The sequence below is a fragment of the Chelonoidis abingdonii genome, chromosome 1, assembly GCF_003597395.2.
Source record: "Chelonoidis abingdonii isolate Lonesome George chromosome 1, CheloAbing_2.0, whole genome shotgun sequence".
Classification (NCBI taxonomy): Eukaryota; Metazoa; Chordata; order Testudines; family Testudinidae; genus Chelonoidis; species Chelonoidis abingdonii.
The window spans coordinates 204,782,053-204,809,245 of NC_133769.1; the positions used below are offsets into that span (position 1 = coordinate 204,782,053).

General features: G+C 41.5%; 1 protein-coding gene across 1 annotated transcript in view; it reads left to right on the forward strand.

The window, feature by feature from the left end:
* Nucleotides 1-423: 423 nt before the first annotated feature.
* SIM2 (SIM bHLH transcription factor 2) overlaps nt 424-27,193 on the forward strand; it is a 62,766-nt gene continuing 35,996 nt past the window's right edge. The window contains exons 1-4 of the mRNA XM_032788888.2: nt 424-598; nt 12,197-12,279; nt 16,753-16,842; nt 23,760-23,868. Coding sequence (XP_032644779.1) covers nt 424-598; nt 12,197-12,279; nt 16,753-16,842; nt 23,760-23,868 — 457 coding nt within the window. The remainder of the gene's footprint in view (nt 599-12,196; nt 12,280-16,752; nt 16,843-23,759; nt 23,869-27,193) is intronic.

The window sequence follows — 27,193 nt, forward strand, 5'->3', positions numbered from 1 at the left end:
AATGATTTTCTGCTGAGCAGTTGCTGGAAGGCTTTGTTTTTCGGAGGGGGAAGAATTGCATAGAGCAGGAAATCAATTGCTAAACAAAGAAAAAAAGGGGATTTGCTCTCCGTGAACAAGAAGATCCATTTCCAGCTGCAGCCACGTTTCTGGTTCATGTAGCTCTTTCAGTCTCTGCTTTCCAAGTGCGAGATATTTGCATTGGAGAGTCAGCCCAGAACTGCATTCTCCTGACCTGCTGCGACTTGTGGCACAGAGGTGGTTTCCCACTCTCGTCTCGACCTTCTTATGTATTGATTTTTGTTCTGATTTTACGAAGAAAATAATCTTAACGATAAAGCCAAAGTCCATGCTCGCAGCAATCCGGAAGAATCGGGTCTAATATGCCAGTGTCATCCCCCTCATTGCCGTGCAATAGCCGCCATGAAGGAAAAGTCCAAGAATGCTGCGAAGACTAGAAGGGAAAAAGAAAATGGAGAATTCTACGAACTGGCCAAGTTGCTGCCTCTGCCTTCAGCGATCACCTCCCAGCTGGACAAGGCCTCCATCATCCGCCTCACCACCAGCTACCTGAAAATGCGGGCTGTCTTCCCAGAAGGTAAATCCCTTGGCTGCTGCCGGGGCACCTGCTGCTTCTCATAAGGCAGGAGTCTAAGGCGGGGGCTTTGCTGGCGGCGGTGGGGGGATAGCACATATTGGATGCAGTTTCTTAGCAATTAACAATCATCTGTGTTTCGAGGGTTCAAGGGGGTCTGAATGAGCCGTGACAGCCATTGAAATGGTTGCTGTCTGTCCTTGAAGACAGTGACTGTTTATAAATAGCCACCCCTCCCCACGCACACCCCAGGCAGTCTCTGTGAATTGTGTTTCCAGTTGTAGCCTGTGCCCGAGATGCTAAGCAGGCAGGGGGCCAGTCGCCATGAGTTTAGTCGTATTCATCAGGCTTATTGTAAAGCTCAAAGAATACTCCCGAGTTTGGAACGGGGATATTTGTAGGGCGTGTTGCGGTGCGCTGGGTCCGACAGAACCGGGAGGCGGAAAAGAAGCAGAGTTCTAGCCCAGGGCGATGAGGAAATGGTGCCAGGCAGCTGACTAAACACCAGACAAGATCTGTGCGTGATACATTCTGTGATTTTGTTTTCTTTCTTTCCCTGTGTGGGGGCGGGGGCGGGAGGGGGACGGTTAGAGCTGCTTAAAATTATTTTCCTAATTTAGGACGCGATAATACAAAGTATAGAGACCAGACCTAGGCAGAATGGGGGGAGGGGATCCAGCCTACAACCCGCAGGTCAGGCACTTCGTTGATGAGGACTAGAATCAAGAATACCTTTGGCTAAAACTAGGGACAAGTTGGTATGTTATCTTCACTTTCTCCCATTGGGGCGAGAAAGCCTGAAGATTTGGGGGATGGGTCATGTGGAAAATAGGAGAGCACAAATTCACATGAAACTCGTTTGCAAGAGGTAGAGACGGAGAACTTCGTGAGAGTGGCACAGATTTCTGAGAATAACTCTAACAAAACGGACACCACAACAAAAAAACTACGTGTGAATAATATAAATATAATATAATATCAATAAACTTGCAGGTGTGATTATAAAAAAAACCCAAACATAATCTCCCACCGGCCCAGAGTGTATAAAAATTGGTACCAAAAGAACTAGACATAACACTGAACACACGGGACATTACTTGGGCTTAGTTCCGGCTCTGCCACACACATTGTCTGCTCAATTGCAGCGCGGCTATAATTGTAGCGCGCAGGCATTGTGCTAACAGTTTTAAAGCGTGGTCCCCTCTCTGAGATTATTTTGATTTCGCTTCTGGCTCTGTTCCTCAACGTACTGTTCATGCAGCGGCCGGGGCTCTGCTCTCAACCCCAAAGAAACAAACAGCAAAGAAATGTCAGCGCGCCCCGTACTGATAAATAGAACGGGTTGCGTTAGGCGGGCCGGCGTGGCATGGTACATCAGTCTGGAGTCCATTTGCCAGCAGGAGGTTATCATTAGTTACATAGCGCTGAGGACATCTGCTAGAAGCCCTCCCCCGGGGCCCGTTACTAATTGCATGGGAGATTGTTTTCATTCTCCAGGGTGAGAGGAGGGTATCCCCGGCGGGTGTTTGTTTCTGAAAACGCAGCATTTACCAAGCTGTATGGTCTTTAAACGCTGCCCAGTCCACCTGCCTGCAGGGATCCGACGCACGGAGCTCAGCATTTCTAGCCTCGCCCGCGTCTTTTGCACCCACGCCAAACCTTTAAACGTTGGAATGAATCGGCGCAGAACTGGGCTGGCTGCGAAATTAGCTGTAAAAAAAGTGTCATAAAAATTCGCATCCGTAGGTAGACTAATAAACCCTCTTTTGTAAACGAGCTACAGGTTCAAGATTTCATCTTTGGTTGTTAATGATCATGCCCCGCTTCTGCAAGCGTTGGGGAGGACCCTAACTCGGACCAAATCCCCAGGAGGACTTTTTTGCAAAGGGAGGGTTTGCTTGAGCCGGGACTGTAGGACGCGGCCTTTTTCAGTGCAATTGAAAATCTGCTGCGAAATGAGAGATCCGGGAAAAGATCGGAGTGCGAGGCAGTTATGGGCCCCTACTCCCACCGAGCAGCGCCTTACTCCATAGCGAGCGCCACTGGCTTCAATGGGATACGCACGCCTATTCAACATGGATAAAAGGATCCGAATCCAGCCCTTTGGCTCTAGCGTGTGTGCAGACCCCAGTCTGCTCGACTGAGCCTTAAACACCCTATTTTTTAAAGAGAGAGCCAGCAATGCACATAAAACTTGAGATTTTTCCCTCGGACTTTTTTAAACCAAACACTGAATCCAAAAAATACCAATCCCTTCCCATACACACACCCCTTCCCCCCAAACAAGTACACACTTCACATGTTTCTTTCACTGAGCGGAAGTGGCCATCTGACATACATTGTGTGGGGCCGTTTGTAATATGTCATGTTGTGTGACCACTAAACTGGATGAGAGAAATGAAATTAAATGCTGGTTAATATTCTCTAGATGGTTAAATAAACTCAAATCTCTTCCTTTGTGATTTGTTTGGCCTGTCTGGACAGATGATTGGGGAGGGAAGGAACAATTAGCATTCCAGAATGAAAAGTTTGTTATTCATCTCAGTTTCTAAGAAGCTTATGAAAGGGTCACAAATTAAAAACGAGAAGATCGTTATCAGCTACGTCAATAATTATGAGCAATGATTACTTAGTATTACATAAAATCAATAATTCTGTTTAACCGAAAGAGTTCTATAAAACATGTAAAATAAATAAATTTACAGTTCTAATAGGAATAAAACATCCCAGTGCTTTGGTATATTGCTAATGACTTTCGCAAATTTAAGTCATTATAAAAGTTCCGATTAAGAAATATAGTAATTTCGGGAGAGGTTTCCCTATTTTTGATCGCACGTTTTTCCTCCAAAATAACTGAATTACATATTTAGAAATACATATGTAGAGACTTCTCTGGACAGGCTTATATTACAGGTTTCCCAGAAAAACTCTCCTGTTGAACAAACTGTGTCAATGAACAGTTGCAATGCTCAAAGAACACTTTAAAAACAGAGAATGAAAGCCTCACGAGTTTATATACCCAGGGTGGCAGTGTCTTATGTGTAAATTCTCTTCAGACCGAATGTGTGCTTCTGCACCCCCCACATGCTTAAGAGTAATTTTTAAAATACTTATGACAAACATATTCTTTTGCCATAAATACTGCGTAAATATATTGAAAACCAGAACACTGAAAACAATATATGAAAGACGCAGTGAATAATTTACTCCTGTGTTTCTGAATATATTTTTAAACTCATAAGGGGAGAGCTGTTGGAAAGTGATAACTACATTATTTCAGCCCATGTGCATTAATAAATTGGTTCAAGTTTGGAAAGTCTCATGCTGGGAGCTACTCTGCCAGACACTTTGTGGGGAAGTGGCTGGGACATAATTCCTTTCACTATCAATAACTCCCTTCATAGTTGGATATCTTTCCTCAAGAAAGAGATGATGTTTCTGAACTTGGTTTTTATAGGAAATTATAATGAAAGTCTCCCTCTCCCCCTGATATTTTCCCAAATGGCAATATTTAGTGGCCTTAGCAGAAAAGAAATAATTTTTTAGATTTAGTGTTACAGACAAGTGCAGTCTGGGATCAGTGCCCCAAAGTGAAACAAAGCCTGGAGAGCTATCATTTTTTGATTTCCAAAAGAGCCATCCTGCATATTTTCTGCTATACAATATTTTGCTGAGATCTTGATTTTTTTAGAGGAATAGATGATGTGTCTGCAGTCAGTATTTTAAACTCTCTTGTAACAGAAAATTACTTCAAGCTTTTGCAGATGTCTAGCGACGCAATGTGCCCATCAGCGATCATGTATCTCCAAGATATATTTATAATAATGCAAACTGTACTTGATGTGGTGTTTTTTTTAATCCGCGCATGACAGGCAACCAAGACACCTTTAGGGCCAAATCCGCATCTCATCGAAGTCCATGGGAATTTGCTATTGACATCAGTGGGAGCAGAATTTGGCCCAGAGGAATATGTCCTGGCTAGTAACCAGCTTCCTTTTATTGTGCCAAAATTTGTAAAAGGTGAATCAAATCTAGAATAACTTATGTTGAGCTATATAATGACATTGTAAATACAAGAGGAAAAGTGCACTGCCACCATTCTCCGATGTGTGTAAACATTCACTTTTACGCCTGAATTATCATCTTCGTGATAACACTGAGCCAGTTTTGTTTCTTGAAACCGGGGTAGGCTGGGTGAGGGTCGGAGGCGGGGGGACGTGGGTGTGAGGGGAAGAGACGTCCGAAGTCTGCAGCCTAGCTGCTAAGCCATCGAATTTCTACTACATTTGATCAGAATTATTATCCCGCTATGAAACTTGCTTCCAACCCCAAATAGGCCAGGAAAAAGGGTGGAGTTTTAAAAGCTTCGGTGGTTAACGGTGTAAAAACGCCCTGGCACGTAGCGTAGACAACTTTTAATACTTTTTAAAAGGTGTCCGCGGTTGTGGGCATCCCTACGCTCCCCTAGACTTCGGGGCTTGAGGCAGTCAGATTTCCCATCCACCCAGTTACTGTATGTTTAGAAGATGCACAGTTTAGTCTGGGCGCACAGAACTCCTTGCGAGAGGATCCGGAACAGGCCCACCGAAGTGAGCGTGAAAGGAGAGTTATATTAAACCTCTTTTGTTCTCCCAAAGTGCTAGTCTTGTGGGGTATAATTTCGTGCTTCGGTATAGTATTTTTTTTCCGTGTGGATTTGCTCTCACCTTCACATTTTGAATTTAAATCCAGGCGACAAAAACATAGTGTATATCCCTACACTCAAACTGTTTAGCGTCGTCCTCTATCGCGTTTTGATATTTTGCTAAGCCATTTATTGCTGCAGAACAAAAAAATACTACGAGATATTTTTAGTGCTTTAGTGCAATATGTTTTTCCACAAATGAACAAATAGAAGTGTGGGGGTGGGGAGGGACGACTATTGTTGAGCTGAAAAAATCCCATCCACCAGGTTATGGCGCTGAGGTTAAATTGTGACTCCACGCATTTTCTAGAACTAGCTTTAACACTGCTCATTTATTAATGATTAAACCAAAAGGAATGAGCTGCTTAATAAGTGACTCAAAAATGTAGCGTATACTATTCCCACTACCTAAAACCAAAACAAAAGCCTGGGAGATATTGTGATTTTTTCTTTCGTTTCTGTGCTTGGCATCATGTCTTAATAGTACAATCTGGGATCTATTACTTACTCCTATGAATGGACATTTTAATATTTCTTTAAAGGGCATACAAATATCTTCTTGTCCTCCATGTATTTAAAATAGAGCCAGGAAAATAACAGGTTGAATTACAACAGTTTCAGCTCAGTCTTTTTCTGTACATCTGCGAGGTTTAACGTTCGCTTTAGAGGCTACAATCAATGCTGAGAGTGAGCCATTCATAAAGCCGTGTGTCCCTATTTTAATAACAGCTAATAGTAGTTGATGCTATTAAAGGGTTTATTAAAATAAAAGACGGCGTTAGGGCTTCCTTTGAGGCTTGCTCTAAATGTAAATCGGTGGCATTTTGAGATCACCGGAATGTTGGAGGCATACATAATCAGGAAACAGTCGCAGGTATATGGGCTGCTTGCAAGAAAGATGTGAGAATCGTGAGCAGATTAGAATAAAACAGGGATTTTAATAATCTCCTCCTTCATTTCTTAGCAACTGGGCTTTTCACATCAGCGGCAAGAAGCATTTCAGTTTCCTCCTAGAATAAATCTGGATGGCACGATCGTCTGCAAATGATAATTATGAACTGTGGTTTGTCTATTTCGCCCGTGCTGTGAGTGAGCCTTTCAAATATCTCGCCACACTAAATGCGTCTAACTACTGTCATTACAGGAGGGGTTTTCTCTCGCTCTTGTTTGTGATTTAGAGTGGGTTTGAGTCGGTGATCTAATTTTGTTGGCTCCAATAGAACAGTCGGTTTGGGCTGGGTTTTTTAACATTTTTTTCTCGAGAAATCTTAACCCCGACCGCACTAATATTTCCAGTAGGTAACTTAAAAAATACAAATAGAAAACAAGTGGATCTCTTAATACATCCTAATAGATCTAAAATAATTAAGTTATATATACGTAAAGTTCCGATCCACAACCTGAACAGGAGTCCGCTAGTCCTAGACAAAAATCTGTCCTTTCCTCTTAATCGGCCAGGTTCTAGCCACCTCCAAAACACAACAAATTTAAGACAGCTATTGAAGGACGCTGTCGAGCTAATTTTGTCAAGTGCTGTAATAATTTATGTGCCAGAAAGTGAAGATAGTTCCCCCCAACCCATTAGTGTGACCTCCCAGTAGAGTTAGGATGAGTGTGCAGACAGTATTTCAACAGGAGGCGACACAACTGCTGAAATTTCAGAGCCCCACGGGTTGCTGTGACTAGCGGCGCTAGTTTTCAGAGGTGAGAAATACCTCTCCAAAGCCGTGTGCACCGATTTACAACCCGATTCAATCAGGGCACCTGCAGCTATCTCACGTGTTCCGAAGTGAGAATAGTGTCGATGCGGGACTAGGCCCGATCTCGCCCCCAAAGAAATCAAAGGGACTTTATCACTGACTTCGGGGATGGGTCCCAAGCGCCACAATAGCTCCAGTGAGAATTTTTCCCTTGAGAACTGCGGGATCGGGCTAGGCCCTCTGTTGGAGTATATGTGTGTGTGTTGTGATTATAAGAAACCTCACCGCTGAATTATTAGGATCATCATCAGCGTCTCCAATACAGGGGGAAAGGAACCCGGGAGAGGGGGCACCTCCTTTTTTGTCTCTTGCAGACGGGTGATGTTGCCTGGTTTGCCGGTCTCCTGACTCCTATATAATTGCAACTTGCCTCTTCTTCATAAGCTGTTTGCAAGGCCAGGGGAGGTTGCTCCACAGTCGGTGAAATTCCCCCCGGAGAGGGAGCAATGAAATCCCAGTGTTTGTAGTTGACCCAAGTTCCTTTGAATGACGGCTATTGAATAACGCGCAGGATCGTGCACTAAAAGGGAGTGGGAGCACAATGCGGTAGAGACACAAAGGAAATACTCCAAATTACAGGGCAAGCTGATACTTACATAGTACATTACTGATAAGTAATTCTTGTAGCAGATTTCCAAACAGAAAAGCTACTGGGGTTTTTATCTTTCCTTTACCTAAAATGCTTCCAGATTTTGTTACAATTTAACCCATTTTTTTCCTCTGAAGACTGACAAATGCCCCGAGGTGAATATGAAGATGTCTTGACAAAGTTTGAGATGTCAGATTAAGGGAGAGAATTGTGTCCATATTTAGTAATAGAAGGGCGGGAGCATTTTAACATGAGAATCAGGCGCCGTGGAGTGTCTCCACTTTCAAATGCCCTGCCATATAATTTTTTGCCTCTCCGTCGAAAACAGTCGCCGTGGAACTGACAGTTATCCAGACGCTCCGGCTAAGGAAAAGCTTCAATGCGTCGGAGAGAAATGGAACCATCAGTTGTTACTTATATTTGTCTTGGGCTAGTAGCGCGCAAAGGCCCAATCAAAACTGAAGCTCCAGTGTGCTAGGTACTGGAGGAACACTCAGTCGCACTGCATTCCCAGCACACCTCGATTACAACGAGAAAAGAATACAGGAGAATCACGAGAAAGCCAAGAGAGCCCTCTAGTTAACATTTATAAAGAGATGATGCCACTTGTCCCCAACATGGCTGCGTGGCTGTATAAAGGAGCTTTGGAGAAGCAAGTCAGAACTCAAACCTCCAGAACAAGGGGAACACAGCGTAGTTTAAAAAAAAAAAGCTGGATATTTTCACTATGACAGTCTGCTTCACCATTTGCTTCCCCTACTGGATAACAGACTACTTTCGGGTTCAGTTTGTGGCACAGAAATGTCCGTCTCTGCAATTCAGTCTGGATTGGAATTTCTTGGTTTTGTGAACCTGTCTCGCTCTAGATAAATGTTTGACCTTAATTGATAGAGGTAATCCCAATACATTTAAAATTGAATGGCGAACAATTTGGCACCCCTTGATTGATGTTTAAATGTTAAATATTTTCCAGAAAACAAAATCCTTCAGCTGCTCAGCTTTCTCACAGATAAATATACAATATATATCTTAAACGCTTCTTTCAAAATATCTAATCTGAAACCATTCTAGTCCATCCGGCTCTGTGAGACTACTCTGAAACCTTTAAAACCAGTCTACAAGCTAGTCATTTGGAACTATTCAGGTCTATTAAGTCAGCACACGTTGCCTTTTAGCAATTTACAGAATGCTGACTTTGTCCCAGCAGCTTCTTTGGCTAGGTCCAGCCTAGTGAGTGAAATGTACAGTGTTTACTGGTTAGATAGAGATAGCTCCTTTGAGTTTATTGCATCCATATGCACCACTCACCTACAAACTCAGCTGCATGTCCCTAGGAAGAGCCGTTGATGTGCAGCGGTCCGTTTTTCAGAGTTTAAGGTTGTATTCGCTTTATTCCCACCTTTGAAAATAATATTCTGAGAAAATATTTTATCGACTGATGAAATGACTTTAAAACAAAGGAAAATATCAAGGAATCCACTAAATGTATTCAAATTCGATATAATTTTGAAATGGCTAAACCGATTTTAAATTTCGAAAAGAGAAAAACCTGCTGGAGAGAGATTTTATGTTAATAGCGAGCCTGCGCTAGAATGCTCCGATAAAAATAGTGGAAATACTTACATGATATTGCTAAAACTGTAATACCAAATGATACAATCAAATATACAGCAAGGCATTGGTATATTGGAATGACAGTTGTTTATATACCATTATTGAAAATCCTCTGAATGACTGGCTTAAAGAACAAACCTGCTTCAGTTACTCAGGAGACTGCTTAGTCATAAGAGTAGTTTAAAAAAAATGTATCTGTAACGTTATGATGAGTTCGTTTGATTGGCTCAAGGTGACTTTATCATTTACACTATTAAAAAGGGCAGTCTGTGTAGCAACAAGATAACTACTAACGCTTTAATTTAGCATCATATTGCCAAGGAAAATTCACGTTTCTGTGCTCCTTTATACAGCTGATACTTTCCACTCAAGAGAAGGCTGCATTTCAGCAGAGAAAGATGGGAATAGTTTATGCAGCAATGGCATTTGTAAACGTCTGTAAAGTGTCTGGTAGAATTAGAGGATAGCAGTAGATAAATAAAAGCTTTCTTTATTAAAAAATACAATTTCACAATATAGGCAAACTTATCAAAACATAGACAGATACCCCAAAGCAAAAACAAATATCCTATTTTGAGCAGAGGTTGGGACTAGATGACTTCCTGAGGTCCCTTCCAACTCTGAGATTCTATGATTAAATAGCCTGTAGAGATAAAATTCTTCTGCCATTCAGTTTACTGAAGCATACGCTCAGGCAACTCTGATGGCTAATGTGGATGTTCAAAGAAGACATACCTTTGGGACTGACTCTGGATACACTGAATTAATGATATGGCTCCTTAGCACTGGAGTAGCAGAAGAATGACCGAGTTATAGGAAGGTCAGTGGTAGTGGTGGAAGTGGAATAAGCACAGTCATGCCTTGAACCATTGTTTATTAATATTGGTATTAACTTGTATTAGTAGGGTCTCTAGGAGCCCTAGTCAGGGGCCAAGACCCACTGTGCTAGGCGCTGCACAAACGCAGAATAAAACCACAATTCCTGCCCCAAAGAGCTCACAATCTAAATATAAGGCGGATACAGACAGCTGGGGTAGCACAAGGAAACAATGAGATAATATTGATCAGTAAGACCAGCACAACAACTGCCTAACAACTGTTTAGATTTATCCTGATCGTCTCACCCTCTCCCTTCCCTCCATTGTCTGTCCTGAGCCTTGACTTGGGGTTTGGAGCAGGCCTTTGCCTGCTTCACCTGCAGCCAGTCAAGCAAAGCCAAAGGAAACCCAGGACGTTTCATGCCCAGCCTTTAGCAATAAACAGTGACAAATAATTGCCCGGAGGAGGGGCGAGAAGAAGAGTCCGCGCTGAGAGCAGGGCCCCGACAGCACTATCTGATTTGAGGGCTGTGTGTGTCCCGGTCAGTGTAACAGAGGTAGCCCGGCCCCAGCCCGTAGCAGTGCTGACACACGAGCGTCCCTTGCAAGTGGCTGTGTGTGGAGCGGGGTAGCGGCTACATAGTGAATTCACCGTAGCTTGTGCGAGCAGCATGGCCAGGCGAAGCCGCGGGAGCATTGGGGCTGAGTGCAGCGTATGCGGGGGCCGCGGGGAGTGCGTGACGCCAAACAGCCCCTCTGCTGCCCCGGCTCGGGGCGCGTTTGCAGCTGCTCTCTAGCGCCGCCAGCTGGGAGGGAGCTAAGTGCCCAAGCTGCCACTGCCCGCAGTGCCTCGGGAGGCGGCCGCGGAGTAAGGTTCATGCGTCGTGCTGAGTGCATCGTGCGTAAAATGGCCGGAGAAACACCCACAGCCCAGGGCTGCGCTCCCGCCAGTCCGCCTGGGCCAGGGGCTGGTGGGCGAAGGCGCGCGGGGCTTGGTACGGTCCGTGCTGGGGGCCAGGGCTGAGCTTCGGCTCCCGGGGACGGACCCTCGACCGGGGGCTCTCGGCGGCCAGGCCCAGCTGGGCAGCGCGGGCTCCGCCTTCAGCCGCAGCCAGGCCCGTCGCTTTGCAGAGCCGCGTGTGGCCCCGAAGCTGGGGGCTTGGCCGGGCCCCCAGGGGCAGCGGCTGCTGCTGGCCCCGCCACGCCGCGGGATTTCTCGGCCCGGCCCATTGTTCAGCCTCATCAAGCCCCGTGGGTAACTGCGAGTTCACAGGCGCTCAGCAGCTTCGGCCCCGAAGCAGCCATTTCCCACCGTCTTTAACTCCATCGCCCGCCCTGCAGCCGGGGCGGGGCGGGTGGCGCTGCCTGGGCGGGAAAGCGGCATTGGAGCTGCGCGGCTCCAAGCGAAGCGCCTCAGTCACACTGACCGCCGGGGCTGCGGCCTGGGGCAGCTGCGTGTGCGCCAGTGACACCCCGTCTTCCCGCCCCCCTGCGGCTGCGGCGGGCCTCCCGCCCGGCTTCTGCGAGCGGCGGCGGCGGGGGCTGCCCTGAGGGGCTGCATCGGTCACAGCCCCCTAGAGAAAGGGAGTGGGGCTTGTGCATGTAAGAAGGAGCCAGGCGCGTGTCTGCCTGGGCACAGTATCTATCACCTAAGCAGTTGCATTTGCCATCAGTTGCAGAGCAGAGTAACGCGGGGCTCAGTCTTGCAGCCTCCCCTCATTGCTATTGGCCGAGCGAAGGCTGCCGGGTCGGGCCCCCAGCGCCTGGGGTCCGTGTCACTGTCCAGCCCGGGCTCATGTGTGGAGACATGGGCCGCGTGGCAGCTCCGTGCTTGCACAGCGCTGGGACCGACCGCAGGGACTTTCCATCACCGGGCGCAGTTGGGCCCTGGCTAGGACCGGCCGGGGTCGGGCATTTGGAGGCGGAGGAACGCGGGCCCCTCGCAGGCTCCGCTCGCCCCGAGCCTAAGCCCCAATGTCATGGCGCTGGTTCGGCAGCCGTGCGCTGGTGTTGGTGTCCCGCGGCCCGGCCAGGTCAGCCCGCACCCTGGACAGCCAGAGGACCCGCGGACACGTGCGACGGCGGAGGTTCATTCCCGTCCACGAGTTCCTAACTGATTTGTCGGTTCCTTTGCAGGTTTGGGCGACGCCTGGGGCCAGCCGAGCAGAATAGGGCCCTTGGATAACGTGGCCAAAGAGCTCGGATCTCATTTGCTTCAGGTAGAAGATGCTTTATTCGAGATTTATACTCCGCATTGGGATTTTTTTGTGACTCAGTGTGTAATTCTCCCTTCGCCCTCCCAGCCTAGTAGTTACATGAAGAATTGGTGGGGTCATTCTGTTCACACAACCTAGAGCCAGGGTTTTCTTTCAGGAGTTCAGAGGGAAACAGTCATTTTAATTTTCGTTCTTCGATTTTAGCAGTACCAACAGCCTACATTACTAAGAACGGTTTGCCTGGTAAGCCTAGTCCAACAATTACAAACAAATCCCCCAACCCAGGGCGCACACACTGAGGGATTGCTTTTGGTACTACAAAGGGCCCCTGGTGAATTGCAATGTGGATTGTATTTACTATCAACAATCCAGTCAGGGTGTTTTTGTAAATGGGAGATCATAGTTCTCCACAGATTGCTCAGTAGGGAAAACCTTTAAAAGAGCGCATGGCTCCTGCAGCAGGAGGTGAACATCTGGATTAGTTCTCCTATTTACCCTAGCACCTAAAAATACAATTGTTCAGAATCCTGTTGATCTGCTCTGGAATTCTTCTGCTCCCCATATGGATGTCCCCATGTAGCAGAGAATTTAGGGAGCAGTAGTTGGGCAGGGGCACCGAAAGGGAACTTTCTGTTTGTAACGTTAATGCAGCAAGGACTTTTCTCCATCCCCCACTTTAAAGACATAATAAATTTTAATTATATAATGGTCAGTTTTATTGAGGAAGCTTAGTATTTAGTCACATAGCTGTTTTTAAGTGTACACTAGGGTAGTGATTATATCCAAAGAGAAACTCAGCCTCCGAGCTGTGAATATTGAAAACTCTTTCCTAATGTAGTCTACTGGCATTTGTATCTGTTGAGCTGTGAGATTTTAAAGGTGCAGTCAGAGAGTTTGTCACTCTGCTTTCCATGCTATTGTATTAATTCTCATTATTATTTTTCCAGTTTGTATCAGAGTAGCCTGAGAAGTAGGCAACATTGATACAATGCATATGACTAGAATTGACACTGACAACTGCTAGTGCAGTGGGTTGTATCTCACTCTTATTTTTCATTCCCACTGTTCTGAAGATAAGATAGAGTGACGTGAATAATAATATAATGAAAACCTGAAGCTTTTATATTATAAACTACAATTATAGGAATATGGACACTAATGGTAAAAGCCTCTTATTAGTTTCAAGGGGTATGGAGTCAGGCCCTTGGAGCAGTTGGAATAGTTTTTAAGATTGAACCCGAAAAGCCTTGGTGTGCTAGGTAAAGCAGCTGAGGTGAATAACCAGTAATAGGAAAGGAAGAGCAAAAAGCCTGGATCAGTTAGAAAAGAGGTAGATTCAGATAAGATTTGAAAAGACATGAAGAGTGGTTTTTGTTTGTTTTTTTTTGGTCACCACACTCTTATTATTTAAAGCCAACTTAAAATTGGTGTACTCCTTCATTTAAAAAGAGAAAACTCTCTCATGATAGGGTTTGAAACACATTGATTTTAATAAAATAAATATTAGGGCTGTCAATTAATTGCAGTTAACTCACGCAATTAACTGAAAATATTAATCATGATTAAACTGAGTTTTAATTGCACTGCTAAACAATAGTATACCAATTGAAATGTATTAAATATTTTTGATGTTTTTCTACACTTTCAAATATATTGATTTCAATTACAACACAGAATACAAAGTGTGCAGTGCTCACTTTATATTATTATTGATTACTAGTATTTGCACTGTGAAAATGATAAAAGAAATAGTATTTTTCAGGTCACCTCATACAGGTACTGTAGTGAAATCTCTTTATTGTCAAAGTGCAACCTACAAATGTAGATTATTTTTTTTGTTATATAACTGCACTCAGAAACATAACAATGTGAAACTTCAGAGCCTACTTCTTGTTCAGCCAATTGCTAAGAGAAACAAGTGTGTTTACATTTATGGGAGATAATGCTGCCCCCTTCTTATTTACAATGCTACTGAAAGTGAGAACAGGCATTCACATGGCACTTTTGTAGCCAGCTTTGCAAGGTATTTACATACCAGATATGCTAAACATTTCTATACCTGTTTATGCTTTGGCCACCATTCCAGAGGACAGCTTTCATGCTGATGACGCTTGTTAAAAAAAATGTGTTAATTAAATTTGTGAATGAACTCCTTGGGGGAGAATTGTATGTTTTCTGCTCTGTTTTACCCACATTCTGCCATATGCAGATCTTGTCGTGCATGTCGTAGATGCATGTTCTCTGGAATGGTGGTTGAAGCATGAAGGAACATATGACTCTTTAGCATATCTGGCACGTAAATATCGTGCAACGCCAGCTATAACATTGCCACACGAACATCTGTTCTCACTTGCAGGTGACATTGTAAACAAGAAGTGGGCAGCATTATCTCCTGCAAATGTAAATAAACTTGTTTGTCTGAGCGATTGGCTGAACAAGAAGGACTGAGTGGACTTGTAGCCTCTAAAGTTTTACATTGTTTTATCTTTGAATGCAGTTATTTTTTGTATATAACTCTACATTTGTAAGTTCAACTTTCATGATAAAGAAATTGCACTACAGTACTTGTATTAGGTGAATTGAAAAATATTTCTTTTGTTTTACAGTTCAAATATTTGTAATAAAAATAAACTGATCACTGTACACTTTGTATTCTGTGTTGTAGTTGAAATATATCTATTTGAAAATATAATAAATGCCCAAACATATTTAAATAAATAGTATTCTATTATTAACAGCATAATTAATCGTGATTAATATTTTTAATAGCTTGATAGCCCTAATAAATATATTTAGGAAAGATCTGGTGATTGCTGTCCTGGAGATGTTATCATCTAGTTCATTAAATATACACTTTGAATTTTATTTCAAATAAGTTTAGTTGATATGTTGGTTTGGAGCCACTGGTCTATCTTGGAAATTTTTATGTAGGTGTATAATAAAAATCTTCATGAAAGCCTTTGCTTGTACAGTAGCTTCCTAATCTCTTAGTTATTTTACATTTTGTCTAGTGTCAAAAGCAGTTAGGTAATATTTGTTAATTACCTGTAAATGATGCATAAAATGGATTCTACTTCTAAATTATAAATGCTCAAAAAATGTATTAAATCAGCACAGTTACCGTCAACTCTTTTTTTTTTTAAAATAGCACCTGGGCAGAAATTTTGTATGCCAAATTTCAACTCTAAGCAACAATTTTTCTAGCTGAGTTGGAAACCCTAACAATAATTCTAATGGAATAAGGGACACAACTTTAACTATAAGATTGGGAACAGAAAGTGAAAGTTAACAATAATGTTTAAAGTAAAATTTTTATTTAAGGATGCCATGATTTCTTTCCCATTTTAATACATCTACAAAGTTTTGTTTATGTTGGAAGGGGATTAAAAAACGAGTAAAGCTAAAAAGTAACCTGGTTTCAATTACATGCTGTAAAAATAGTAGGCCAGAGAATAATTTGGAATATTTTTTATTAGGGCCACATTGTGTGCACTACTTTTACAAGATTTTATTGCATTCCTCCTGGTTCAGTATCCTAAAATATGAATTAGTAAATAGACAAGGCAGTTGTTTTATCTATGTACTTTAGAAGTTCCCCCCCCAAAAAATACATATTTATTTTTCAGTGATCTGCATGTGTATAGGTATTTGGCCAAGAACTTCAAAAGTGATTCGTGATTTTAGATATCTCTGATTTTCCTAAACACTGGCCTTCTGAAAAAATCAAGTGCTTATTAAAATATAATATAAAGCACCTTGAAATTGAGGCAATCAAAATCATTACTTTTGAAAATCCTAGCCATCTTTGTACAGTTTTAATTTCTATCCTATCAGTCTTTCTTTGTGGGATAATTAAATCTTTCATACCTTTACTCACATGAGTAATCATTACTTCCTGATAATCCTTACTCACATGAGGTCCAGCTTGGATCAGGCCCCAAGTTTGCATTAAATGTTACCATTAGTTAAGATTTATCAGGTTGCAATGTTAGAGATGAATGTCTACACTGTTTCACTTTCAGTATGATGAAGTTTCCTTTGTGGATTGTTTGTTTCTTTCTGAAGCTGTCAAGGGCTTTTTCATCCCTGGCAAGTTCCAAATAGCTATGAAGAAGACAATTCTCTGTCCACAAAAGCATAAATAAAAATATTGCTCAATTCTGCCATTACATCGTAAAATGGCCTGTATAGCATTGGATAGCTTAAGTACCACATAATTCAGGATTTGTGCTAAATACTAAAGTAACCCAAGTTAATAGGAGAACGTTAACTTAAAGTGCAGCATTAACTTCTGTAACGGGATAATGAAGTAGATTTCACAAATTTGTGTGTGAGTAATAGTCTTCACAGGGACAGTGTAGGTTAAATATTTCTTCTTAATATATTTTCTGCTTGGGAGGGGAAACACTTCAGAAATCTTTATTCTAAATTATCAGTTAAACTGAGATTTTTATGCAAAATATTTCTTTATTACAGACATTGGATGGATTTGTTTTTGTGGTAGCATCTGATGGCAAAATAATGTATATCTCTGAAACTGCATCTGTTCATCTCGGTTTATCCCAGGTAGGAGTAACTTTCTGCCCATTTGTTAAATACTGATGTAATATGGTAATATCTTGGTCAATGTACTAGGTTTAGTTTTTTGCATGGAGGTCTTAACTTAAGATAGAACAAAATTGAAGCTTTTCTTTTATTTAAGTAAAGCCATTTGCTTAGAGTGGCAATATGATTATCTTACCTTGTATCTTTTCTTGTTGTTTAAATTTTACTTCCTATTACCGTTTAATAAGGTTGATAAATGTTTTTGCGAACTGGAGGTAGTTTCTGAGCTTGAGCCTGGAACTTAAAGCTACTGCCTGCATGGCAATGCTATACATCTCAGGGGGAAAAAATGAAGATTTCCAGTGCATACGTTTTGTATTGTATGTGACACTGAGAATTGCTAAAATATAGAGTCTACTACAGGAGTGGGTGGGTGTGGCTCTGTGGCCTGCCATGTGCAGGAGGTCAGACTAGATGATCATGACGGTCCCTTCTGGCCTTTTAGTCTATGAATCTGAAAGAGGAAATCTGATGTGGAACTGTAAATGTGCTTTTTTTTTAATTGGGGGGGAGGGGAGGTGGGCAGAGGGCAGATTTATGAGTTTTTACATAGAATTCAGGGTAATTTTTTCCTGAATTTTTACAGCTGGATCTTTTCAGTAAAGTGTTTTATATGCTTGTGATAGAACTTGTAAATCTCAGTTTACTACTATTTTGCAAAAGAAGTAGAAGGTTTTTGTTCATTTGTTTTTTAAGACATGTCTAAATTTTTACCTTTTCAGAGTAAGTAGAACAGCAAATAGAATTAGAAGTGTATTTATTGTAAGATGCAGGTTTCCATGACTTTGTTTAAAAATATACCCCTCAAATTTGGGGACGTAATACCTGATCCAGAACTCACTGAAGTCCATTGGAAAGGTGCTCATTGATTCATTGGGCTCTGCATTAGCCTGACAAAGAACACAACTTTTTGTAAAGTGTCTTCCATAGCCGCTGCATCCCAAATGCTTTTCAGAATTGATAAAACAGATAAATGATTAATAGCCGAGAGAGAGAGAAATGAAGAGACAAAGGTATGATGTGTTTGCAAATGAGATCTGAAGAGTCAATGAGAGAAGGAGATATAGGAAAACTATTCCAAGACTGCAGGAGTTATGTTGTAGAGATTAAAATGTGTATTTTAAGTCATAATGGTGATTAATGTTGAAAGGAATTGAAGACTATTTGGATGTATTTTTATAATTGTTTGCAGCAATTAGATAAACAACTCTAGAAAGTATGAAAAAGCAAATATTGTGTATCGTATTCTGAAAACATTCCTGATAAAAAAGAAAGAAACCTCAGACTATTTTTTTGTAATCTCTGTTAGAAAAGTAACTTTCAGCTTTTGACGCTACTCAGGGTTAAGTGTAGACACTTAGTTTTTCTGCCAACTTTTAAAATATATACAAGGAGAATTTTTAATTTAAGCCATTTGTTTATCAAGTCTGCTGTTGCATATATTTGTTTCATAATTTTAAATGCATATTTAAATGTCTTTAAATATTGCCTTTTCCTGAAATTCTTTCCAAATAAGAAACTATATTTTCTACTTTGCATTTAGAGCCCTTACTCAAAGCCTCTTTATCTACCTACCTATTAAAAAGATCCATCATAACCGTAGCTATTGAAACTGATCCACTTAAACAAAACAATTATTCTACAGCAATGGGTGTTCCACTCACCATCGCTGAAGTGTTTCTTCATTCTCTTGTGTTTATCAAGAGAATGAAGAAACACTTCAGCGATGGTGGGTGGAACACGCATTGCTGTAGAATAATATATATATCCCAGTGAAATCAAAGAACTACAGAATCATTCAGAGAATAAAATAAGTTGAATATGCCAGGTTCAAAGAAACTTGTGCAGGGGATCACCATGAGGCCTAGGCACCACTTCAGTGTAATTTAAAGCCTTTAAATTGGACATATGCTGGCCTTATGCACACGTGCGTCTTTATGCACTCTCACTGAAATCCATGGGAGTTTTTCCTGAGGAAGGACTGGGGCATTTGGCCCATAAAGTTTACTGAAGCAAGATTAACCAGAAAATTCTGGAATATCCTGCAGTAGTAAGAAGTGGGCTGTTGCCTTGAACTCTCAGGAAAGCTGTAGAGCAAAGAGAATGTGAAGATGTGAACTTAGAGAAGGGTTTCCCAAACTTGCTATGCGGCTTATTCAGGGTAAGTCCTGGCGGGCTGCGAGATGCTTTGTTTACCTGAGCGTCCGCAGGTACGGCCGCTCGTAGCTCCCAGTGGCTGCGGTTCGCCGTTCCCGGCCAATGAGAGCTGTGGGAAGTGGTGGCTTGGCCTGCACCACTTTCTGCAGCTCCCATTGGCCGGGAACAGCGAACCGCGGGCACTGGGAGCTGAACAAGCCGTGAACCAAGTTTGGGAACCCCTGACTTAGAGGCAGTGTTTAGGGAGTAGAAAATTATGATTGCTTTAAAAAAACACCGCTTCAGGTTTAGTAGCCAGCCCCAACAGTTTCACAGTATGCAATTATTTCTGTCTGTCTATCTATCAATTGTAAAATAAAGTCACTGGATTGGATACCAAATGATACATAACATTCTTTTATTCTCTTTAAAAGAAAAACACAAAATCATCTTCTTGCCAGCAGTAATTTGCCGTATTGTGGAATCTCCTCCCACCATCTCTCCATTCTTGATTTTTTTTCAAGGAACAGCTTACTTTTAAACACTGTAATCCTAGGACGCTCCTATAAGCATTTTATTTTTAAAAAATCCTTTGCTAAATGAGGTCTTGTTTCTGCTTCCCTTGAAGTCTCTGGGAGTTTTGCCATTGACATCAATAAGAGCAGAATTGGTCCATAGCAGCAAATTCTTCAAATTTCTCTCACCAAGTCATAATCCTACACTATATTTTCAACAAGAGCTCTTATATCTGAGTTTGGGCTCAGCTTGTCTTGGCTGGCATTCCAAGTGATGATGATGATTTTAGATGATCTTTTAGAATGTTTATAAAAAAGCCTTTTTTTATGAACAATTTCCACTATGAAACTGGATTACAAGTCAATTTTCAGTTAGTGCAATTTGTTGAAACAGGTAATTATGATAGATAAACACATTAATTTTTTTTTTACAAAATATCCTTGGAGATCTGCTGAAGTAATTTGTACCTTCAATTAATCCTGATTTATAGCTTCAGCAGAAAGAACGGAGAGTCACTTATACCTTCTGATTAAGCTTTTGGTAGTCAACACATTTAAGTATGTTTTCAAATATATAAGCAACATTAAAGATTTTCTTAACTTGTATTTTTTTTCCACTAATTCAGTTTTTTTAGACACAATTTACACACAAGTATCAGAAGCAACAATTTTTAAAAGTCCTATCTTACTCCATGTCAGTTTTTTTTGTAATAGGAATAGTAAATACTGAGGACCAGACACTCATCTGGTTTAAATCAGCATAGCTCTACTAAAGTCAGTGGATCTGTATTGATTTACACTAGCTGAGGATCTGACCCTATGTGTCCTTACTCTGTGAATAATAAAAGGGGCAAATTCCCCAGTGAGGCTGTTCTTAAAAACTGCTGGCACAATGCATCACCCATTACCATTTAAGTTTATATGATCATTTTACTTCATGAGCCTTTTATTCATATGTTAATATTTTGAAGAGGAAAGTTCTATAAATACACATTGCATAGCCATGCATTTATGAGCACTTCTAGGTACAGCGCCATACTATGCTATCAACTCTTTAGCAGAATCCCTTAGTGAATTCTGCAAGGACTTAAGCTGAAAAATTGGTGGTATGTTGTGGGCTGTACAATTTAAGTGCAACTTGTATATGTGCACATGCACACAGTTATACATGTTACTGCTTACGTGACTTATAGACTGCAGGGAAAACCCTTTTAAAACAGAAGAAAAGAAAATTATTGTGAAAAATAGATTTTGCAGTTTTGAAGTCTGGGCTGGCGCCACAACAATTTTCTCATTCTACAAGGGAGCAAAACTTATATTTATTTTTTTATAAATCTTGAAATATTTAACCCAAAACATCTGAACTTGCTAAAGTTTGTTTTATTTTCATCCAGTAAGTATACTAATGGCAAAATATATAATTATTTTCTTCCTGTATCCATTTATTTTGTCCTCTGTTTATTATGAATCATTTCTTGGCAGAAAGAAAATATACAGCTGAGTTACACATAAAAAAGCTCTTAGTAGGAAACAAATGCAACTGGTAATAAGTCGGTATTTACAAATATTAAAATGCTTCATCCAGGATCTGGTTTAATAAGCCTGATGCGTGAGACTGTAGAAGTTTTATGGATTCAACCATATAATTTATTTTTTAAGTTGTTAGTATTTTGTTGCGTTTAAAAAGCACACATAAAATATGCATAACAGGAGACAGTTGTCAGCTCAAAAATTATGTACAAACATTTTGGTTATTTGACTATTATGTAGCCCCAGATTTTTGAAGACGGTTTTAGGTTTCTCAGATTTATTTAACAATCAATAGGTCAAATTTTGCTGTCACTTAGATATGTGGCATTGCATTGATTTCATTGGGGTTGCACGTGCATAATAGAATAGAATATATCCCTATCTGTATATTCAGGAAAGCGAGCTATGGTACCTTAGAGAAATAAGCCACGTGATCTGAATCTCAGTGTCAATAAAATTGTGACCATGGGCCCAATTCTGAGAATCCTTCTGTGACTAGTCCTTGCTTGGGTGAGTATCCCATTTAAGTCAATAGGATTACTTGCAAAAGCAAGGGCTACTCACGTGAATTAGGTTTTGCAGGATTGGTCCCCATGTGAGGATTATGATCAATTAAATATCCAAGTCTTTTGGATTAAACTAATTAGTGTTTGTAATTAGCTTTGCAGGGCAGGTGGAGGAAACAATGCCTTTGTACAGGGGACGGAATAAGAGAGATCTGAGGGTATCCTTCCTATGAACTTTTTTTTTTTTTTTTTTTTAATACCTACCTTCCATTTGGTACAGTCTGATTCATTTCAAAGGCAAAAAGCCTGCTCTTCAGAAATATCCTTATGAGCTAAGGATAAAAGCTATTTTAAGAGGGGATGGTTCCAGACAGAGCGTTAAACTCAGAGGGACAGGAAAGTCCACAGACCCCACATTTCGGTTTGAACATTCACCCACTCAGTCTTTCTCCAGTAAGATTTTTTCTTGTTCTGTTTCTCGAAAGCTTAGAGCAATGCAAATCACAATACTTTAAAAAACATTGTTTTAGAGCTTTTGTGAAAATCATAGTCCTGTCTATAATCAATCTGCTACTTTTGCCTGTTTTATTTTTTACAAAGAGTGGGGGAAAAAAATTTACAAGTTGCAAAAAGATTCATCCTTGTGTACTTCCAATCCTTTCCCAGCCACTAAAGCCAAAATATACTGAGCTGGTGTTGATAACCCCACCTGTTATAATCCTGAAAAGGAATGATCCAAAATATTTTCTCATAGGGGCAATGATTTCTGTTAACTAACATTGTTAAATTGGTATCTCTCTTGTTTTCCTTCTGCAACTGAAAACTGTCTGTTTAAAGAAATGTGCAAATATCTGGTTGGAATATTGAATGTGTACCAGGGTTTTTGTTTTTTGGGAAGTGGGGGTGGGTAGGGGAGGGAGAGATGGAAGGGAACAGTGGGGAATAGATGGCTAGAAAGAATTAGTTTGTATAGTGCTAGGAAGAGACATTCCATGAATAATGCAGAAAACGGAACTATGAGAGACATTTTCGGGAAAAGATTGCTTTGTGGGCTAGACAACTTCATTTATTCTAAAGAAAAGGCAACTCGCACATCTTAGCAGATCAGTAGGATTGGCCCAGAAGAATAGGTTAAATTACTTCACCTCTCAGCTGTCTCTGATCTTTGGGGCCCAGTGCACATCAGGCCACAATGAACAATTGGGTAGCCTGACACTAATTTAAAACACAAGCTCAAAGTATTGGTTCTCTACTTAAATCCATTACGGCATCTATCTGGAGACTTTTTGTTGATATGTTTTTACACGTGCGAAATAAAGTTAGCAAAAAGGACATACAGCACATGCCAGCTGTAATGGTGCTTCCAGCCTCTATACTATATTTATTATGTACATAATATACAGAAAGGGACAAATACTATGACAGAAACACATCCATGTGTGAACAGAGGTTCAGAGCAAGTGAGAGAGAGGAATATGCTATATTGAGGAAATTAAGGACAAATAAAACCCTTGCTGAGCTGGTCCTTTTGTTGTGGTGGTGGTTGTTGTATTCTGCACATTTATTTGAAGGAGGTGATGCTGGATCCAGTGTTCGTTGATATAAGTAGGAATAGCTCCACTGAATTAAATAAGCACTAAACTTGGTCCTAATAAGAGTTTGGATTGTATTTTTGGAGGGCATTTACTCCCCCCCCCCCCCCGCCCCAGTAACAGGAAATGTATCAATTTGCTGGCTTGGCTGTTAAATTTCAAATACAAACAGAACCTAAATGATGGTTTCTGGGAACATGTAAAACTTTTAGTGTATGTTTGTCTGTGAGAAAAGTTTTATGCAGCTTGTGGAGATTTTTTTCCCCCTCTTTGTGGGAAGCTAACATTTCTGTAGCTCCTCTATCATCTCTTCACTTGCCAGCTTTCTCCACTAGCAACTCTCCTGTGTGCAGAATAGCACCAGAAATTCCCACAAAAGCTTCCAAAGTGTTAGTTACCACTGAAAAAGGAATGATTCAGCTTAACAGGTAATAATTTGGTACATGGTTTTGGTCCAGTAAAAACCACACGTTGTAAGGGTAATGGACTGTATGCACAGTATACAGATGTAGTATACGTAGGTCACTGAAGAATGCTTTATATTATTAAAAGAAAGGCCATTTGTACGGCCTAATGTTGTTTTATATGTCTCTTGACAGGTGGAGCTTACTGGCAATAGCATTTATGAGTATATACATCCTTCTGACCATGATGAGATGACAGCAGTGCTTACAGCACATCAGCCTCTTCATCCTCACCTCTTACAAGGTACTTCCAGGAGATGTGATCAAATTGCAGCTGAAAAGCTAAAAAAGAAAGCTGCATTCAACACGGCAACCGTATACATTATCCTGTAAAGCTTCATGTTCACAAATGCAGAATGGGCACCAAACTGATACTGCAGCTCAGCATTTTGGCTTGTAGCACCATAGGTAATAAGCAGCACTCCTTGATTTATTGGTACCATTCATCCCAAAGGATCTTGGAGCATTTGCAGTTTTAAATTGCAATTCAAACTTTACACAAGGATCATTTCAACCACTCCTGTTACGTAACCACCTCTGAGGTAGAAGATTACAGCTGCATTATACAATATTTTAGTAGAGGAAGTGAAGAAGACTACGTTAGCCAATAGAAAATATGATGACATGTCTCAATGCAATTTGTTAAATTTGGAATTTCCCTGTGACACCAGAGGGAATACTCTTTCCTTTATGAAGAATGCAGTGGGTTCTTTAATAACTGCAAGTGGTCATGACTTAGGTTTGGTGCAGGTTTTCTGAAACATGGGTTGCGGCTTGTGTAGGGAAAGCCTTTGGTGGGCCGGGCCGGTGTGGTTACCTGCTCCGTCTGCAGGTCCAGCCGATCGCAGCTCCCACTGGCCGCCGTTTGCTGCTCTGGGCCAATGGGAGCTGCTGGAAGCGGTGGCCAGTAAGTCCCTCGGCCTGCGCCACTTCCAGCACCTCCCATTGGTCCGGAGCAGCGATCCGCGGCCAGTGGGAGCTGTCTTTGGCTGGACCTGCGGACGGGGCACGTAACCACACCGTCCCAGCCGCCAGGGGCTTTCCCTACACAAGCAGTGACCCCTGTTTGAGAAACCCTGGTTTGATGTCTTACTGAAAAGATAGTGTCTCCAGAAGCAGATTTTTTTTTTCCCCCCTAACGTCATACTGGGGCATTGATTCATTACCAACTCAGAAGGAAAGTGTCACCTACTTAATCACCATAGCTGCTACTTGAAGCATGCGGCGGTATAGCGGGGTACTGCGTACTGACCTAGCAGTGTATTGCTTAGGGTAAAGTTTAGTAAGTAGTCAGGTGTTTCAGAGGAGAAGGCAAAGCACTGTATTGACTATATGAAATACACAGCTCAGACTGGAAACATCTAGTCCACAGTGGGCATGTTCACAGAATTAACACAACTATTAGCATCATCCTGCACTTCTTAATATTACATCATCTCATTAACATAACTACTGCCATATTAATAATGTGATACCTATGTTTACCCTATCCCTTTTAGCTAATATACTTCCCCATGACAATAGTTTGAACTTTAAAATAACAGAACTGTTTCAGAATCATCATGTTTTAATATATTTTGACATATTTTTCAAAATTGTTTAAGCAATCAGTTATAGCTTGTTTCCGTCCTGCCAGTATTGGATTGGTTTTCTCAGGACATGGCTACTAATAACTTGGCACACTCCAGGCTACTTATGTTGTAGTTCTTCTTAGAACTGGACTGTTTCGCTTGTATGCATATCTGTGAAATCTCTGCACCTGGGGATTTTGACAGTGTCTCTGTCTGTAGTGACCCCACCAGAATGAACAGAGGTCCTTATGTACACTCATCTGTTCCTTAAGGAATCAAGCTCTCACTATTTTCCCCCCCATGTGTTGATGGATAGCTGGCTGTCTCAGGTATTTCAAGCAAATCTCAAGTATCTCTGACTGTCCATTTTCTCAATATCTGTGTGGCTGTAACAACACTAGCTGACTTCCAGCTGGAACTGTCCATTCTGAAATGGACTAGCTGCCCAGCTATCAGGCTGGACAGTGGTGTTGTATTTATGTCCAAGTACAGTTTGTTTAATTCTCTTTCCTCCATTTTTAGTTGTACATCTCATACTTGCTCAGGGCTTGAGTAACTGAACTTCTGTCAGAAGTGAGGTGGTTGTGTATCTGACCATTTGCATAGGTTCTGGGGGAAATAATCCTTTTGGCGGACTTCCGGGGACCAATGTGTATCTCTCATGTTTATATTTCATTAAGAGATTTTTCTCTCTCTGAATAACTTGTAGGCAATGTGTTGTTCTGTGGCCATTTTGGCAAGGAGGTTGTGAGTTCAGATGAGGAGGCCTCCACAAATTCTTGAAAACCAGCATCCGTGGTCATGTATTCCATGCCTAGCTATGATATTTTGGGGAATCTGCTTGTACAACTTATGAATTCTGGTTGATGGTGTGAAGCTCATATTATGAAAATTATTAAAATTGTATCATCTGTGTGGATGTTGAATCCCCCATTTGCTGACAAAGCCATAGAATGTCTATCCCAAACCAGGCCCAATGGAGAGTTATTAACCTTAATGACTGAACAATGGGTATATGAAGGAGGCTGAGTTAAGCTTGTCTGGAGGGTAGGTGGAGAGAGTGGAAAATTCCCAACAGGACAAAGGTGATAAAACAAGGAGTTAAAAAGGACTCACCAGAGGAATTTTGGTAGGCTTTGGAGGAAGTTTGAGGCCAGCAAGAAGAAGAGACAGTGGGGGTCATGGGGTTCAGGGAGATCCAGTTTAATGGTGGGGCCAACCAAGGATAGAGGAAGGCTAGCTGGGGTAGAGAAGGTTCTGTGTTCCTGAAGAGAAGTCATGAGCTTCGGGGAGGATTCTGGATGCCCAAGCCAAAAGAACTCTCCAGGGTGGTAAAGGAAAGCTGAGGCAGGGAAATGCATGAGGGACATCGATTTGTGTATTATATTTCTGAGTGTTTGGTGTTTTAGGATCCTGTAAGTCTTTGGATCTGTTGGCTCCACTAGCTTATACCCCAGAAGAGGTAAACTGTAAACCAGGAGGGCTCACACTTTGGTGAGATTCTAAGGTGAGCAAGAGCTGCTGGGGAAGTTTGAGGTGGGAGATGACACTAGTTTCAGTTTCTAGGCAACTGGACTGTTAAGTTGCCACTGTCAGACACAGAGGTTTACACCTGGAGTGCATGCCGAGAGAGAGTCCTGAAGGCAGGAACGGTGCCTGCACTTTGCCCAAACCCAGCAAGTTAAAAGCACATGGGATTAAGCAATTTGATCTTTTCACAGCAGTCTGGTCAGTGTCCAACAGGGGGAGCTTGACTTAGTCTTACACTTGCCAACTTTATATGGGTAATCATTTATCTGGTGAGCTTGTTAGTTGTGAAAGCTCTATGTATTTAGAGTAGTGATAAATTAATAGGAATTAAATTGTCAGATTCAAATAAATCCTCTCTTAGGCTCAGTGAGGGTAGAGCTAGGATTTCATGACGGTGGCTTTTTTGTTTGTGCTTTTCTGAAGCAATATATGTAAGCTCTTATCTCAGTCCCAACAGGATATCTGCTG